This window comes from Mesoplodon bidens (genome assembly GCF_964165515.1).
Source record: "Mesoplodon bidens genome assembly, chromosome: 2".
NCBI classification, from domain to species: domain Eukaryota; kingdom Metazoa; phylum Chordata; class Mammalia; order Artiodactyla; family Ziphiidae; genus Mesoplodon; species Mesoplodon bidens.
This window is the reverse complement of record NC_138177.1, coordinates 80,060,000-80,079,886: the sequence shown is the minus strand read 5'-3', so window position 1 is coordinate 80,079,886 and position 19,887 is coordinate 80,060,000. Positions and strand designations below refer to the sequence as shown.

Below are 19,887 nucleotides of genomic sequence, written 5' to 3'. Positions count from 1 at the left end.
AGAATGCAAGTCTTACTGAGCTAAAGAGTCAAAGGTGTGTAGAATTGTCAAAGCAGCTGAAATTTGAGGAGGAGAAATCCTGGAAAAAACAGAACCACAGAGGAGGTAGCCCTAAAATATGTAATATAACTCCACAACAAGATGATATTTAGGAACACAGTGGAAAGCAAGAGCTGGAAGGCTGAAAAGCTGAGCATGGTTCTGGGGAGTCAGAGGTTTTACTTTAAATCCTACCAAATTAGAGGGGCTTGGGATACACCCCAGAATATGGTAAAAACCTCACGCTTTCCACTGAACCCACTGAGGGGTCATACCTCGGGAGTAAGGATTATACCTAGAGCCCAAGTCTAGACCAAGACGCACCACCAGACTAAAAGCAAAACAGACCCCCTATAGCACAGCCCAAATAGCATCAAGGTGATCTTCCAGTAACATTCTTTAACAGAAGATAAAGTTTAAAATGCATCACTCACAATGTCCAGAAAACAATAAAAACTACCATAAACATGAAGTAAAGGGAAACTGTACCCACAGTCGAGTTAAAGAGCTGTTTATGGAAACACATCCAAAGACAACCCAGATGTTAAAGAACTGGCAAACAAGGACTTTAAATAACTATGATAAATGCGTCCTTAAAAATACACATTTTGTGAATTTTACAAATCATAACCTCACCCACCCGCAACATTCTAGTGAACTTGAGTTGCCCACGATTTTTAATCAAAGTGGGATTTGGAATGGTTTATATCTGAAAGCCTGAGAAAACAACTTGAAAGTGATTAATGACAGCCAAATTTAATTACATATTTACATCTCCCAGTAGGACAAGCGAGAGAATGAAATGCCTTATCTCTCTGTAGTGGGGGGGCTTTATTAAGATATGACAACAACTATTTAGGAGCAAGAATTGAGTTTTATGCAAGATTACACCGTTTCTCCTTGTCTGGCTCCCAATCTAATCACAGACTGATAGAGTACTTAGACTCTTAACAGGTAGAAAAAACAGTTGAGCTGTGTACAAAACTAACCTTTAAAAGTACTTATCCTCATCTGTCAATGTGATCTTATCAAGGATTTCTATAACTTCCATAAACAACCATTATAATTTAGCTGAATCAATAACATTATGCTCTTTAAAGAGACAGTCAGATACATTCTACTTTAAAACATTTTCCATTAACTCCTACCCACCCACCCCAGTAAAAAAATTTGGCCTCAGCTTTCTTTTCCTAATCCACTAAGCAATCTCACGAATAAAAAGACAATCATATGTCCTGCATATCTGATGTAATTTTTATAAACCTTCTAAGTGTTCTAATATTTATTACCATTTTGTGAAAACAGTATTTACTGAGCAAGCTGGAGTAACTTCTTTCCCCAGGGAAAAAAAAAGCAAAGCTGGTGAAGATATACTGAAAGGTCTGCTAAATAAATGTTATTTTTACTTAAATTTTTCTTAACGTTTTGTGGAGGTTGGCTGGCATGGAACTGTAGGACGACTGATTTGGCTTCCCTGATATTGTTCTTGCTTTTCCTGTGTCCACTTATGTTGACATTGATACTCCTGAAGATGCTAACATTACTTTTATTGAAGTAGAGAAACATTCTCTTTTTACAAGTTTTGTTGTTCACATCGGTCTCCCGAAAAGATGGCCTTGCCCATTTTATTCCCTTACTCTCCCTTTCTCTAGAAGCTTGTTTCCCTCACAACAGGGTTGGAAGACATCTAAGGGATGTCCAGGACTAAATCCAGAACTATATCCATAAGCAACCCACCCCATCAATAATTAACAAGTATCCAGGGACAGAATTCAGGCAGCTCCATTTTTGTCAATCACAAAGTGGGTTCCCTGTTTCCTAGCAATGCTTCTTCCAAAAACTAGGGTCATCTTTGTCTCTCTCACCTTGGCTGCAGAGTCTGAGACTAACAGCTCACACATCTGTTTTCTCCCCGAAATGACCCTTAGTGTCCATTCCTGGTAAGTGCTCAGAGACTGGTCTCCTCTACAGCCCTCTTTCCCCATGTCAGACCACAAATATGTAGGCCAACACTTAGAACGTATTTGAAATTCTCCCTACATAAGTCACCAAGTTGAATTATCTCTAAATAGAACTAAATTGCCTCTCTGTATAGTACTACCATCCTGAATGCTACATGAAGCCAACAAAATTCTCAGAGGAAAGGACCAGTTTCTACTTATTTAAGACAAGCAGATTTAAAGACATGTGAATGATATCTACTGAGCACTTTTGGTTCAAGAAACATATCGTTGAGTGCTAGCTACATACCAGGCGCTGTACTAGGCATTAACTGTGCAAAAGCACACAAGACCAGGACTTCACACTCTAGTGGGAGAAACCAACACATCAACAAATGATCATAGTATAATGGATTAACTACCACGAGAGAGATAAATAATAGAATAAAGCAAGTAACTAAGACACCAGATGCCAAAAAGAGATTAACAAGATTTCAGTGGCCAATTCTAAGGTACTAAGTTCCTTTCCTTATTATCTCCCGTTGTGTTTCCATTCTTAGAGGAGACTATATCACATGTTTTCGGCTGGATTTTTTTCCCAGCTAGAAAAACTAAGTGAACAGCCCATAATCAGTTACAAAAAAAATTTCACTTCCACTGTTATATTTATTCCAATCCAAACAACCTATTGTTAAGCTTTACTGTCATCACAGCTTAAAATATTTTCACTTTGGTGAAGAAAATTTTTTCTGACTTGGAAAATTCTTGTTCATAACATTAAAGAACTTAGATCCTGTTGTCAGAGTAGAATTGATTGGGAAAATGTCATTATTATAATTATGTTTTTCAGTTAAATATCCAGAAAAGAAACAAACCCATGTTGGATAAACTCACTTCAAATGCTTATCAAGGACTTCCCTGGTGGCACAGTGGTTAAGAATATGCCTGCCCATGCAGGGGACACAGGTTTGAGCCCTGTGTCCGGGAAGATCCCACATGCCGTGGAGCAACTAAGCCTGTGCGCCACAACTACTGAGCCTGCGCTCTAGAGCCCGCGAGCCACAACTACTGAGTCCACGCACCACAACTACTGAAGCCCACGTGCCTAGAGCCTGTGCTCCACAAGAGAAGCCCCCGCACCACAACGAAGAGTAGCCCCCGCTCGCCGCAACTAGAGAAAGCCTGTGCACAGCAACGAAGACCCAATGCAGCCCAAAATAAATAAATTAATTATTTTTGTAATGCTTAGCAAGCAAATACTTCTACCAAAGCAAAGAACAAATATATCCCATAAAAGTGTTAAAGAAGATAAATGTCATATTACCAAATCTTATTTTCCATTAAAGAAATAGAATGGAAACATGTTCTTATCAAATATTTTCAATTGAGGTTGAAGAGGGAAAAAAATTATCCATAGGCAATCTAGAGATTTTATGAGATTACCTCACACGTTTCCTCAAACAAAATGTATGGCTACACTAGAGGATGATCAGAGAGAAAGAAAAGAAATGCTCCTGAGGACTAGCCTAAACCCCCTAGTCCTATCTACTCCTCATCCTTATTCTTTTAAACCTATATAATGACGTTCAGCCACAGCCCCTGCTCCCCACCCCATCCCTACAAGCATGTGTGCATCTTCTCTCAGTCTCTCTTTCAGAACTGATTTTTTATATTAGATAAAAAAGTTTCACATGGCTGTAGTATTTACTTACAGTAGGCAGAATTAAAATTAACATCTATTTGGTTTGACTTAAAAACAAGATCACAGCTAACACGTTGAGAAGCGATTCTGAGGCTTTGCCTTAAACTGAAAAATGTAAAAGAATGCACTCACTATATTTAACTAGCTACTCACTGAAAGTCTTTTTCATGATGAAAAAGATAAGACAGTAAGTTCTTATTAACCATTTATCTGACATCCACATCCTCATCCCCCACAAAAACTACATCAGAAAAGTTAGAGAACCAGTAACATTTCACAGAAGTATTAAAAATAGAGTAGTATTACCAAATCTTGTCCAATTTCCTATTGAGGAAAAATAAAATACATAAAGAAGGAAAAAAACAGAGAAAAACTTACTTGCAGTACCCTGTACCATTGTGGTAGGTAACACATATTCCTTCATTTACACAGGGCTCATAGCCGTCCCGACATTGCAATGCTAAAAACAAAAACAAATACACATTAGAAATAAGTCACTAGTCATAACCCTCAGACATCAGAGAAACATCATCCAATCCAGGTCAACATTCATTCCCATATCCAATTTGATTTAGGTTTCCCTTTAGAGTTTTAATCATCTTTTTATCTTTTGGCTCCTGCGGTCATAGAAGTACAGAAGCTCATCCCAAAAGTCTCTTCCCACGATTAACTGTTCTGTGGTCCTGAATGATACTCTTAATTCTCTGTGCCTCTATCTCTCTGGCTGTTACATCCCTATTTCCCAATGATACTAAGAAAATTAAAGCTATACTATCCATGATATGCCATGAGCATCTTGGGATTTGGATACTTCAGATGAGCAATGTAAGGATTCATCAATGAATATCTAGGAAGACCTGGGTAGATACTAGGTCACCATGATATTAATGAATTACTTAAGCCTCAGGTGAAGTTTCAAAACAGGCCATTTCAAGAAATAATCAGAAACATCAATAATATTCGTTCAACAAACTGTATTTGAGAGCCTTGTGTGTACCAGACACTACAGTAGGATCCAGAGGAAAAAGGGGAAATGGAATTCATAGAGAAATGAATAAAACATAATATCTAACTTTAAGGGGCTCACACAAAGATGGGGAGTAGACTACAAATAGAGATTGTAGAGGAGGAGGGGAGGGATTAAAGCGAAGAAAATGAGAAGTTAATTTTATATATATAAATAAAACAATAATTCGCAAATTCTTGAACCCTCATCCCTTTAATAAAAAGGTACTTCATCATCCTAATCCCTCCCAAAAGCAGACTACCCAGAAATAAACAGCAATAGTAGAAACTTTCATTGATTTCAGCCAGAAGAGGAGGAAGGCCACCCAAAGCCTCGTTTGCTGGATAATTACAGTACCTTGATTGTTTAGCTTTTAGAGTTGGAATTTTCATCACCAAAATGCTTATCAAGAATACTAATAACAAGTGGAATTGCAAGACAGAAAGAAACTTTGTCAAACAATAAAAATCAAAATTGAAGTCCATGAACTTTTTCTAGAAGATTATTAAGATCTTCATCTCCTAGGATGGTTCAAGTATAAATATCTGAAAGCAAAACTGAGAAGTCTCCACTTTTGAGTTTCCTCTGTGCGTACCACTCTATGAATAAACTGCAATATCAGAGGCTCTAGGTCTGCCCTTCCCGGGCATCAAAACCAGCTTCTTCTCACAGCGGGGCCCAGGCACAAGCTGGATGTTAGAAAAGCTCCTCCATTAACAATTACTGCATAAGAGCCTTCTATTTGCCCAGTACTGTTATCAAGTGATGAAACCCTTTGAGAATATGTTTACAAAAATCTCAGCTCTTAAGGTAATAATATTTTTAAAAACTAGTGATAACAATAGCAGCTAACACATAGCACTTACTAAATACCAGGTATTGTTCTAAGCCCTTTACACAGACTACTTCAGTCTTCCCAACAACCCTATGAAGTAGTTAATTTCATTAAACCCATCCCACAGAAAGGATAAGTGACCCGCCTATTGTCACAACAGTGAGTGAAAGAACCAGAATTTGAACATAGGGAGTCTGGATCTCATGAGAGAGTCTGTGCTCTTAACTACAGTAATACACCGCTTCCCACCATCTGACATTTTTCTTCTCAAGATGGACAAAATAGGTATTATTATACCCACGTATTAGAAAGTGAAGGCCAAGAAGGTTAAGAGGTCTCCTCATGGGGCATTCCTCCATAGCACTAGCTGTGACACTGCTGGGCCTTACTGAGTCCAGCCCTGTCTCCATGACAGCTATTGGTATCACACAAGCAGTCACTAGGCTGCAGCCTAAGCAGGCATATTCAGGAAGAGGGTCATCTTGTTGTCCATATCCCACTTCCCTGTAGGGCTCAAATGCTCCCTCTTCCCACACTGATAAGCCCAATGCAACAACTATAATTAAAACAGTTAATGTCAGGTTATTTCCTCCATACCAAAGTTCTCAAACTGATTTTTTTATTCTCTTTAGACACTTTTATTAGGTTCAATGAGAACTTCCTGACTTTTTTTCTATTTGCTTTTTTCTTTAAATAGGAAAGGAATGTCCCGCAGGCCCAGAGCAAGACACAGCTCTGTCCTCCCCCTGCAGCCCAGAGCAAGCCACAGCTCTGGCCTCCCCCTGCAGGAATCCTGGGGCAGTGGAGGGAGTCAGGAGTCCTGAAACCCTGGCTCTACCACAAACTAGCTGCACTACTGCAAGAAAAACACAACCTCATGGGGGCTCAATTTCCCAACCTGTAAACCAAACTGGGGTAAACTAAATGCTGCTGAAGGATCCCCTGTGATCCAACAGTGACAACTCCCTCATTAAAAGTAGATGAATGGCATGCCTGGTACCTAGAGAAATCTATCCAGAAGGACAAAAGAAGCCAGCCACCCATGACTCAGAAAGCCATGGGTGCAAAAAAAAAAAAAAAAATCACAGTCTGTTCCTATTAAGCATCCCAGCAAATCATTACAGTGACAGGTGCAGAGAAATACAAACAACCTAAAGTCAACATGTGGCAATCAATCTAGAAAATAACTTCACAGTGTAGCCTTAGTGAACCAATCAAATTCAGGGACCAAAAAGGAGGTAGGCTCACAAGGCTAATAATTAATGCCATTTGGCTGATCCGTAGGATCATGCTACCTTGAACCTTTAACATTTACTAAGCCACGGTTCTCAAACTTTAGTATCAGAATCATCTGGAGGGCTTGTTAAAACACAGATTGCTGGACTCCATCCCCCCAGTTTCTGAGTGAGTCAGTCTAAAGGGGGCCTGGGAATGTGCATGCCTAACAAGTTCCCAGGTGATGCTGATGCTGCTACTCTGAGGAGCCACACTTGGACACAACACCTGTACTAAGGCATGGTGGTCCACTTTAAGGAATCCCCTAAGACTATATAATCCACCAGAAGGCTTGGATGATCTAGATGACAATGTATTGCCTGGATGAATAACAAAAACAACAAAAAAGTAAAATTTGAGACTCACAACTTTGCTCAGAGGTTATTTCTGAATGAATTTGTCATAAATATAGAAGTTAAAACTTTGATAACTAAAAACCATGACAGTGAGGCTGGGAAAGATCTCATTTCAAAATTCAATTTACTTTTTTCCCAACGTAAAACACTTAAATTTAACAATAAAATTAAAAGCAGCTTTATATTTGTAAAGTAAAAAGTGAAATGTTCCATCATATCAGTTAGACACTAAACTGATGTTTTAATAGACTCAGAGAAACCGGTCGCTCAAAAAAGGAGTGACTTTTTCCCGAATTTTCATCTTAAGCTACAGAGGTTACTCAATAAATGCTGGCTGACGAATATCAATCTCATATATGTATGTGCCCCCTGCCCCCAAAAAGGGCAAAAACAAAAAGAAGCAGTGGATTCCAATTTCATCACTCCATCACTTGGCAATGTGACACAATAGCTAGAATATTTCCAATTTTCACACATTTTCTGTACTGCATATTTGGGGACTAGTCTTCCAATACTCAGAAACATACTTACAGACGGAATTCCCTGGAGGTCCAGGGGTTAGGACTCCACACTTTCACTGCCGAGGGCACGGGTTCAACCCCTGGTCGGGGAACTAAGATCCCACAAGCCTCAGGGAGCAGCCAAATTCATTTAAAAAAAAAAAAAGTACTTACAGAGCATCTACTACGTGAGGTGCAGGCCTTGATGTCAGGGAAACCATGGTTAACAGAATAAAGCCCCTGTCCTCATGAACCTTATTTCTACTAGGGAAAGACAGATAATGAATAAGTAAATTTATTTATTATCTCACAGTGGTAAGTGATAGATTCTATTGGAAACAGAACCCAGTTATGGGATACAACGTAATCAGGAATGCTGGAGGTGTAGGGACCTACTTTAGATAAAGTGACTAGGAAAGGCCTCTCTCAGGTGGTTTCCTTTGAGCTAAGACTTAAATGAATAAGAATAATGAAGATATGGGGAAACAGTGATCCCAAGCAGAGGAAACAGCAAGCGTAAAGGCCTGGAGATGGAATGAGACTGGTATTCCATGTCTGTATAGCTAGAAATTATTAAACAATGGGGAGGGTAATAGGAAACAGCAAAGAAAGCAGGCAGGGGTTAGATTACAGCTTCTACTCTAAGGGTGAGCATGAACTACTGGGCTGCTCTAAGCAAGGAAAGCAACACAACCAGATCTGTGTTTGAAAAAAGTCAAGACTGTTAAATGTTCCAGTGTGTGAAGGCTTTTCTTCCTTTCTTATATAAGCTTATGCAAGTCACCCCACTTTAGACTAGGCCGAAGCCACTCATTTTCTCAGCTCCCCCGCAAATGGTAAGGATTTTATTCTAATCCCATCTAACCTCCCAAAAAGACAATGTTACAAGTGTCAGTCCACCACTCGCTAATCTGCAGTGGCTTTCAGTTCTTACTCAGTTTTCAGAACTTATTCTCAGCTTGGCTTCAGAAGAACCAGTTGAGAGGTGGATGCAGTACCTTCGGTAGGTACAGAGCCAAGCTTGGCACTTTTTCTTCCAGGGACGAGTCATTCCTTCCTTCTTCCAGTCGAAGCCCTCACTCTGGCCTTCAAGATCGCAGCCTACATTATGCGCCCAGCATTTCACCTCGAACCGCTTTGGAACGCAGCCTCTTGCTTGCACGGACCACTGTGAACTCAGTTCCTTGCCTCCACTAGTATCTCAGCTTCCTCTGATTGCCACTTCCCCTTTACTATCTAAATTCTGCTCCTTCCTCCCAGGCCCAGCTCACCTTCTGCCTGGCCCACAAAGCTTCCCCTGGATGGTTCTGTCCTCACAGGCCAACCCCTACCCTTGTAACACTCATAACTCACAATTTAGCATTTAATTCTGTACTGTCTCCTAACTCCCTCGGCTTTTACACTTTTAAGTTCCTAGATGATAGAAACCATTTCTTCTCTTCTGTATATTTGAGGCAATATAGTTTAGTGATTGAAAGCATAAATGCTGAAATGAGGATCTCAGTTGGAATTCCAGCCCCACCATTTACTGTCTATCTGTGTATCCTCTTTGTACATTCATTTCTTCTGGTACAAAATAATCTCTCTCAGAGCCCTGGCAAGAATGAACTAAATTAATACATTTAAAGAGCCTAGAACAAATGCCTGACACATAGTAAGAGCTCAAAAAAGGACTGCTCACATAGTAGGTACTTAAATTCTTTGTAATTGATTCCATGATAAATGGTGGCTTTAGAGGAACTTGTTATATCAGTCAAATCCCAGTTTAACAAACTGAGAAATCTGGAAAAATAGAAGAGCCCTAAGCAATTTAGGACATATCAATAAATGGAATAAATTCTTCCCAGTTGCCACCAATAAAGGTCTAGTAAAAGATATCCTGAACTACTACAAAAAAAGTCACTCACTGTTCAAAAAAAAAAAAAAAAAGGTATAGCACTGCAAGCATAGGGAGAAGTGATTCATGAAAGGTAAAATAACACTATATATGAGCAAAAATGTCATTCAGTTTTAATATGGTGCTTTTACTACTTGTTGAACGACTACTCGGAGTATGGCCCTCTACTAAGCACTGCATGAAAATCAAACAGGGACAAAGCAAACAATTCCTATTCTCATGGTGCACACAATCTAGGGAAGTTAGGAATAGGGACAGACAGAAAATGACATACCCAAATGACTAAGATAAATAGGAGTAAAACAAAAATTGTTTTTACTGTATACCTTTAGCAGACCCTCTCAATATCAATTTCAGAATCACTCCAGAAAGAACCTTTAAGAAATACAACACAAACATTTGTTGTTAAGCACTAAGTATAACTCAGTCCAGACAAGGTTCTAGTAAAGTTTATCAGCCTCATTTGTATATAAATACTGCAAACAACAGAATAAACTGTCATTGATTTTTACCAGTTCCAGTGCCTAAGGAATTTGCCCATTTAGGGACAGGCCCAAGATATCCAGACTTAATGGAACTGTCCTTAAAACTTCCTCTAGGCATTTACCTAGGTTTTCCAGGGCTTTTCAGTATCATGCCAGCTACATATCACTGGTTTAAAAGCCTCCCTTTGTTTTAGGAATCTCTAACATGAGTAATTAAGTCTGCACCCCAGCCGGTGTAATCTGAGCAGCCTTCAAATGTGTTTCACTTGTTGCATTAACATGTAATCGTTTTAAATTGGCATTACTTGTTGCTTTGTAGCCTCTTCAAATAAGCCTCTGTTGTCCAGCTCACATGATTTTTTTCATATCCTGCTCCCCCTGTCTGCAGGATGGCATCTGTTTGTGCTTTTACATCCACTGATGACTCAAAAGACATTTTAATGCCTTGAATGGCTGGGGTTCCTAAAATACGTGAAGAGGAGGCATAGAGGGCCCCTTTAATTTTCTTTTCAACGTTTATGCAAATTTCAAGTAGCAGCATTTGAGAAAGATGAAGTCTGAGTTTATGCCCTAGGACCTTGGCTGTGGCTGGCTGCTATTGCTTCAGGCACATGGTGCTGGAAGAGGCTCAGTAAAATGAACAAAGCAAAGTTTTCTAAAATGACTGCTTGCATTATTACCAAAAATAGGAGAATTGAGGGCAGACAGGGAGACATCAGGGATTTGCAATAAGTCTCGCAGCACCCTGCAATTTCAAACAACAAAGCTTTTGCTAAATTTTTTATTCCATTTTTTGGGATTAAGCCATGAAAAAAAGAAAATCCAAACAAACAGAAGTGCAGAAGCTTCAAATCCCAAGTAGTACATTTAAAGAAAAACAAAATGGAGAAATATCTGTCTTCCTCCTTGAAATCTGCCTTGATTAAAAGGCACATAAATGAAACAAGGGAGATATTAATTTTATTTTCCTGATAGTGTTCCAAGGATTTCTATGCCCCTTAAAGGTATCATCTAATAGAACATTTGTTTTCTACTTAAGAGATGATGATACCAGACCCACAGAAATTAAGGCTTAAGCTGTAAGATTCATAGCAAAATATTACTTTTCAAAAGCAGGTATGCCTTGATTTAAGAAAATATAACCAACAAAAAACTGAATTTATAAATAACATAAGGGTATTTTTAAAATTATTAATAGCATTTCTGTTTTATAAAGATATTCATCCCAGTGAGTTGGTGAATCTATAATAATCTTTCATTTTAAAAATTCCAATTTTTGTCCTATTTTATAATGTTGGATTTATTGCAAAAAACAAAATTTGGCACACTTGCTGTACTATGTTAACATATATTATGCACTGCGTTTTTTTCTTTTTCTTTTCTTTTGCTGTATTTTTAAAGACTGCAGAAAAAATTTACTTATGAGTTAAATTTTAATTTCTTAGTTTTGGGGATGAAAATGGACTGCCTCTTCCATATGAAATGCAAGATATGAAAAATACACATATACTTATAAATCATGTGACCAATTTGTTAATAATCATCTCTACACAAACATTCTTCCACCTGGAAAATACTTCCCCTCCCTTTCTTCCTTCTCCATCTTGCTAACCCCTACTTATATTTCAAATCACGAATAAAGCATTACCTTCCTTAAGAAGCCCTCAGAGACCCTCCAGTCTGATTTACATGTCCCTCCTCATACTCCCCTTACATCTTGGGCAGATGCATTATAAATACAGGCTCACCAATTTCTCTCCACCTCTGAGCAAATTCCCTAAAGGCAGTGACCATGATTGGCTCATCTTTGTATAACCAGGACCTAGAACAGTGCCTGGAACGCAGCAGGTATACTCAATATTCATAAAATATTCAATGAACTATCTCTAACTTTGACAAAACCCTTTAACAAACTCAACAATCGGTTTATGTGTTTAAAATATTCCAAGGCTCCAATTTTAATAAGCATGGGGATACCCAAATGTGACTGTGCCTAATAATTCTGATTTCATATTGTGTAAGGAGTAGAAAAGTAAAATATGGAGGAAAAAATGGTGCAAATTTCCTGGCCTTTAACAGGGATGAAAAGTTGAGAAAATGGAACCATACTTTTTAATCTTCACAAACCTAAAACATCTTTGGAAGTTCCTATCTTAAAATTTGCATGAATAAATAAACACCCTCCCCCGTGAATCTTAAGCCATGTGTATTATGCTAAGAATTGATTTAAATGGTTTGAACTGAAGCCAAATAATTTACATCTAAATGGCAAATGCAGAAAACATAGGTATAAAAATTCCAAATGAATGCTAAGCTAAGATAGTATGTTTTTTTTTAAAAACATCTTTATTGGAGTATACTTGCTTTACAACGGTGTGTTAGTTTCTGCTTTATAACAAAGTGAATCAGCTATACACATACATATATCCCCATATCTCTTCCCTCTTGCATCTCCCTCCCTCCCACCCTCCCTATCCCACCCCTCTAGGTAGTCACAAAGCACCGAGCTGATCTCCCTGTGCTATGCGGCTGCTTCCCACTAGCTATCAGTTTTACATTTGGTAGTGTATATATGTCCATGCCACTCTCTCACTTTGTCCCAGCTTACCCTTCCCCCTCCCCGTGTCCTCAAGTCCATTCTCTACGCCTGAATCTTTATTCCCATCCTGACCCTAGGTTCTTCATGACCTTTTTTTTCTTTTTTTTTAGATTCCATATATATGTGTTTAGCATACGGTATTTGTTTTTCTCTTTCTGACTTTACTTCACTCTGTATGACAGACTCTAGGTCCATCCACCTCACTACAAATAATGCAATTTCGTTTCTTTTTATGGCTGAGTAATATTCCATTATATATATGTGCTACATCTTCTTTATACATTCATCTGTTGGTGGACACTTAGGTTGCTTCCATGTCCTGGCTATTGTACATAGAGCTTCAATGAACACTGTGGTACATGACTCTTCTTGAATTATGGTTTTCTCTGGGTATATGCCCAGTAGTGGGATTGCTGGGTCATATGGTAGTTCTATTTGTAGTTTTTTAAGGAACCTCCATACTGTTCTCTATAGTGGCTGTAACAATTTACATTCCCATCAACGGTGCAACAGGGTTCCCTTTTCTCCACATCCTCTCCAGCATTTATTGTTTGTAGATTTTTTGATGATGATCATTCTGACTGGTGTGAGGTGATACTTCATTGTAGTTTTGATTTGTGTTTCTCTAATGATTAATGATGTTGAGCATTCTTTCATGTGTTTGTTGGCAATCTGTATATCTTCTTTGGAGAAATGTCTATTTAGGTCTTCTCCCCATTTTTGGATTAGGTTGTTTGTTTTTTTCATATTGAGCTGCATGAGTTGCTTGTAAATTTTGGAGATTAATCCTTTGTCAATTGCTTCATTTGCAAATATTTTCTCCCATTCTGAGGGTTGTCTTTTCGTCTTGTTTATGGCTTCCTTTGCTGTGCAAAAGCTTTTAAGTTTCATTAGTCCCATTTGTTTATTTTTGTTTTTATTTCCATTTCTCTAGGAGGTGGATCAAAAAGGATCTTGCTGTGATTTATGTCATAGAGTGTTCTGCCTATGTTTTCCTCTAAGAGTTTGATAGTGTCTGGCCTTACATTTATGTCTTTAATCCATTTTGAGTTTATTTTTGTGTATGGTGTTAGGGAGTGTTCTCATTTCATTCTTTTATATGTAGCTGTCCAGTTTTCCCAGCACCACTTATTGAAGAGGCTGTCTTTTCTCCATTGTATATTCTTGCCTCCTTCATCAAAATTAAGGTGACCATATGTGCATGGGTTTATCTCTGGGCTTTCTATTCTGTTCCATTGATCTATATTTCTTTTTTTTGTGCCAGTACCATACTGTCTTGATTACTGTAGCTTTGTAGTATAGTCCGAAGTCAGAGGGAGCCTGATTCTTCCAGCTCTGTTCTTCTTTCTCAAGATTGCTTTGGCTATTCGGGGTCTTTTGTGTTTCCATACAAATTGTGAAATTTTTTGTTCTAGTTCTGTGAAAAATGCCATTGGTAGTTTGATAGGGATTGCACTGAATCTGTAGATTGCTTTGGGTAGTATAGTCATTTTCACAATGTTGATTCTTCCAATCCAAGAACATGGTATATCTCTCCATCTGTTTGTATCATCTTTAATTTCTTTCATCAGTGTCTTAGAGTGATAGTATGCTTTTATTGTACAGTACCATTTTCCCCATGGGTAGATACACTGATACACATCCACAAAACAATAAGCACCAATATGGTCCAAAATAGCTCCAATGTATTTCTTCACTGTAAGTATCTAACCCTTTGTAAAATGACACTGACCAAAATAGTTACAAGGTTTTCATGTCCAAAAGGGTCAGGATCTTAGTGTAATAAAACCCAACAGAGGGTAAGAAGTTATATCATATTTGGAGTTAAATTATTCTCCACACAAAGGACTATATATTTCTGTACTGCTTAGTGGTCATAAAAGGCCAATCTGAGGTATTATTCCACTGTCTTATATCTTCTATTATCTATTCTGTTCTATGGTCTCTATCTGTTCTCTTATCAGAGACAAACTCTGCCTGTCACCAATTTCCTGTGCTTTTAGTAAACACTCCCTTTGTAAAATTTTTAAAAGACTATTTTGTTAAGCACAGCTCCATTTATCAAAAACCCCTTAATTTCAAATACATGCTTTTAAGTACCCTTGCCAGAAAAGAATTTTATAAATATATATAATTTTCTTGATACCCACCCAAAAGAAACAAAGTGTCCTTTTAGCTTAAATTGTTCAGAATGCTTTTTAAATGGAGTAGACAATTTCTACTGTTTGTTAATTTAGAGGTAGACCCTAAAAAGAAAGAATAAGGGACAAAATTATGTCCAAAATGAACATGGAAAAATCTAAATTGTTATATGTTATTATATAAAATCATGGAAACTTCCCAAAACCAAATGGGGAAAACCCAGGGAACAACTTCAGATTTCCCCATGGGCATCCTTCCCCACAGGAAGGATTTTTTAAAATCCTTGGTTGGTAGCAGTAAATGTTACTCCCAAGAATCAAGTCACTGGAACACCATAATCAGTGTATTATGCTAATGGATGATAGGAGGTCTGAATATACAAAGTCGCACTAAATGTTCTGAAGTCAGGATTTGCACAGCCTAAGCTCCTAACATTTGGGTCACTTCTATATTATTATCTGGGTCACTGAGGTTCTATATCTTCAGCCAAAAGTAAACCCTATTCACCTGTGGACAATATTCAATTCAAAATTCCTTCACACATCACTGAGAACTGTCTAAACCCAAGAGCTCAAAAGGTTCTAAACTGTAGGCTCATACCCAGAATATCCCAGATAAGCAGAGAAACCAGCACTGTGAGGAAAATACCTAAATCTGGAGATGGTAAATGCATATCGTTCCCATTTCCAGAGAACATGCCTGGGGAAACAACCTTGGAACAGAAGAAGGTAACAGAAGGAAAATAATCTTTATTAAATATCAAGGGTAAAAGAAAACATGAAATACAGCCCCCAACTTCCATTTTTATGTAGTTTTGTTTTCAATCCCTCCCTTCTTTTGTTTCTTCAAACACAAATCTATGCCAACTCATGCAAACAAAACTTTGGCCCCATGGTCAACAGAAAAGAATAATAATAATGCATGTTTAAAAATATTTGATGAAGAGCTGATAATTTCAATGTTCAATCAATCCCTCTGAAAAACCCTAGTCCTCCAACTCCATAAAACTTTCAGGTACTCACATTCTTTCTTTACTGTGCACGTAAGCAAGAATTTATCTCTAAGACTACTTAGACTTCTGTGGTGTTAACACCAGTCATTTGAATAAAAACAGCCCAGCACACTAATAGTCACAATTTGGCCTGCAAATGTTCATGTCCATTCTTGCTCATCTAACTGTTGCTGGATGAGCCAAGAAAGACAGCAAACAGAAAATCTTATATACAGGCTTATCTCATTTTACTGCATTTTGCTTTACTGCATTTTTACAAATTAAAGGTTTATGGCAACCATGCGTGGAACCAATCTGTCATGCCATTTTTCCAACGGCTATTCCTCGCTTCATGTCTCTATCACATTTTGGTAATTTTCACAAAATTTCAAATTATTTCATTATTATTATTTCATTATTATTATTTCACTATTTTTTTTATTATTAGAGGTTGGTTCATGAGGTTTAAGGAAAGAAGTCATCTCCTTAATATAAAAGCAGAAGGTGAAACAGCAAGTGCTGAGCAGAAGTTGCAGCAACTTATCCAGAAGACTTAGCTAAGATAATTAATGAAGGTGCTACACTAAACAACAGGTTTTCAGTATAGATGAAACATCCCTGTATTGGAAGAAGATGCCATCTAGGACTTTCCTAGCTAGAGAGAAGTCAACACCTGGCTTCAGAGCTTCAAAAAACAGGCTCTTTTGTTAGGGGTTAATATAACTGGTAACTTTAAGTTGAAGCCAGTGCTTATTTACTGAATACTACTCCAAAAATCCTAGGGCCCTTAAGAATTATGCTAAATCTACTCTGCCTGTGCTTCATAAATAGACCGACACAGCCTAGGTAAGAGTACACCCATTTACAACATGGCCTACTGAATGTTCTAAGACCACCGTTGAGAACTACTACTCAGAAAAATAGAGTCCTTTCAAAGTATTACCACTCAATAACAATGCACCTAGTTACCCAAGAGCTCTGATGGACGTGTGCTATGAGACTAATGTTGTTTTCATTGCTACTAACACAACATCCTTTCTGAAGCCCATGGATCAATAAGTAATTTTGACTTTCAAGTCTTATTATTTAAAAAATACATTTTGTAAGGCTATAGCTGCCATAGATAGAGATTTCTCTGATGGATCTGGACAAGGAAATTGAAAACCTCCTAGAAAGGATTCACCATTCTAAATATTATTGAGCTCATTTGTGATTCGTGGGAAGAGGTCAAAATATCAGCATTAAAAGGAGCTTGGAAGAAGTTGATTCAAACCCTCTTGGATGACTTTGAGGGGTTCAAGACTTCAGTGGAAGCCCTGCACTCCAGGAGGCTAGCACCAACCCCAAAGCCCCCTCAAGCCAAACAGTCAATTGCATGGGAAGCCTACCCTTCCCTCCTGCTGGCCCACAGCTACTGCATGAGACATGGCCTTGCAGTCAACCAGGCCAGGGCCCAGCCCCACTTATCAGCATGCACACAGGTGTTATCCCTGCCACAACAGTAGGGTGCACAGAGCCCACACAGGAGATACCCCCAGAACATATAGCTCTGGTAATCAGAGTGGAGCATGTTGCTGGGCCTTATCACACATCCCCTACATAAGGCCACTTCTCCAATAACGGGAAACATAACTGACTTACCTAACACATAGAAATAAACATGGAGAATTGGGCAAAATGAGATGGAGGATACGTTCCAAAGGATGGAACAAGACAAAATCTCAGTAAAAGAACTAAACAAAGTGGAGATAAGCAATCTGCTCAATAAAGAGTTCAAGGTAATGATCATAAAGATGCTCAACAAGCTCAGGAGAAGAATGGATGAACACAGTGAGAATTTTACCAGAGATACAAAATATAAAAAAGAACCAAATAGAGCTGAAGAATACAATAACTGAAATAAAAAAATACAATAGAAGGAATCAACAGTGGATTAGATGATACAGAAGAACAGACCAACAATCTGAAAGACAGAGTAGTGGAAATCACTGAAGCTAAACAGAAAAAAAGGAAAACAACTTTTAAAAATGAGGACCATTTAAGAGACCTCTGGGACAATATCAAGAATACTGATTTTGCATGACAGGGGTCCCAGAAGAAACAGACAGAGAGAATGGAGCAGAGAACTTATTTGAAGATTAATAGCTGAAAACTTCCCTAAACTGGGGGTGGAAACAGACATCCAAGTCCAGGAAGCAAAGAGGGTCCCAAACAAAATGAACCCAAAGAGGTCCACACCAAGAGACACTATAATTAAAATGGAAAAAATTAAAAATAAAGACAGAATCTTAAAAGCAGGAAGAAATAAGCAACAAGTACAAGGAAACTCCCATAATACTATCAGCTAACTTTTCATCAGAAACTTTACAGGCCAGAAGAGAGTGGCACCATATATTCAAAGTGATAAAGGGAAAAACCTACAACAAAGAACAGTCTATCCAAAAAGTTTATCACTCAGAGTTGAAGGAGAGATAAAAAGAGTTTTACAGACAAGCAAAAGCTGAAAGAGTTCAGAACCACTAAACAGGCTTTACAAGAAATGTTCAAGGGACTTCTTTAAGCAGAAAAAAAGGTCACAACTAGAAATATGAAAATTATGTAAGAAAAAATCTCACTGGTAAAAGTAAAAATACAGTAAAGGTAGTAGATCAACCACTTATAAAGCTAATAGGAAGTTTAAAAGACAAAAGTAGTGAAATATATAGATGTTTATGTTGTTATATATGAGACTCAGGGTAACCACAAGCCAAAAATCTGTGATACACAAACAAAAGAGAAAGGAATCCAAATACAACACAAGAGATAGCCATCAAATCACAAGGGAAGAGAGCAAAAGAAGAAAAAACAACAAAGAAATAAAAAAAAAACAATTAACAAAATGGCAATAAGTACATATCTATCAATAATTACTTTAAATGTAAATAGACTAAATATTCTAATCAAAAGACAGAGAGTGGCTGAATGGACGCAAAAACAAGACCCATATATATGCTGCCTACAAGAGATTCACTTTAGATCTAAAGACACACACAGACTGAAAGTGAGAGAATGGAAAAAGATATTCCATACAAATATAAATGAAAAGAAAGCTAGGGTAGCAATACTTATATCACACAAAATAGACTTTAAAACAAAGACTGTAATGAGACAAAGAAGGACATTACATAATGACAAAAGGATTGATCTAAGAAGAAGGTTTAACAATTGTAAATTTATGTGCTCCCAGCATAGGAGCACCTAAATACATAAAGCAAATATTAACAAACGTAAAGGGAGAAATTGACAGTAACACAATAATAGGGGACTTTTAACATCCCACTTACATCAACGCACAGATCATTGAGAGAGAAAATCAATTAGGAAACACTGGCCTTAAATGACACATTAGACCAAATGGATTTAATAGATATATACAGAACACTTCATCCAAAAAAACAGCAGAATACTCATTCTTTTCAAGTGCCCATGGAACAGTCTCCAAGATAGATCACATGCTAGGCCACAAAACAAGTCTCAATAAATTTAAGAAGACTGAAATCATATCAGGCATCTTTTCCAACCACAACAGTATGAGACTAGAAATCAATTACAAGAAAAAAACTGCAAAAAAAAAAAAGTACACACATGGAGTCTAAACAACATGCTACTAAAAAATCAATTGAAAAAATCAAAGAGAAAAATCAAAAAATACCTAGAGACAAATGAAATGGAAACACAACGACCAAAATCTATGGGATACAGCAAAAGCAGTTCTAAAAGGGAAGTTTATAGCAATACAAGTCTACCTCAGAAAACAAGAAAAATCTCAAATAAACAATCTAACCTTACACTAAAAGGAACTAGAAAAAGAAGAATAAACAAAACACAAAGTTAGTTGAAGGAAAGAAATAAAAAAGATCATAGTGGAAATAAATGAAATAGAGACTAAAAACAATAGAAAAGATCAATGAAACTAAGAGCTGGTTCTTTGAAAAGATAAACAAAATGGATAAATCTTTAGCCAGAGTCATCAAGAAAAGAGAGAGTACTGAAATCAATAAAACCAGAAAAGAAAGAGAACTTACAACAAATACCACAGAAATACAAAGAATCATAAGAGATTACTACAAACAGTTATGTC

At 37.5% G+C, this 19,887-nt stretch overlaps 1 protein-coding gene across 2 annotated transcripts in view; it reads right to left on the bottom strand.

Moving 5' to 3' along the window:
- NOTCH2 (notch receptor 2) overlaps positions 1 to 19,887 on the bottom strand; it is a 180,807-nt gene that overhangs the window by 124,227 nt on the left and 36,693 nt on the right. For both annotated transcript variants that reach the window (XM_081257109.1, XM_081257108.1), the window contains exon 2: positions 4,060 to 4,141. In XM_081257109.1, coding sequence (XP_081113235.1) covers positions 4,060 to 4,141 — 82 coding nt within the window. The remainder of the gene's footprint in view (positions 1 to 4,059; positions 4,142 to 19,887) is intronic.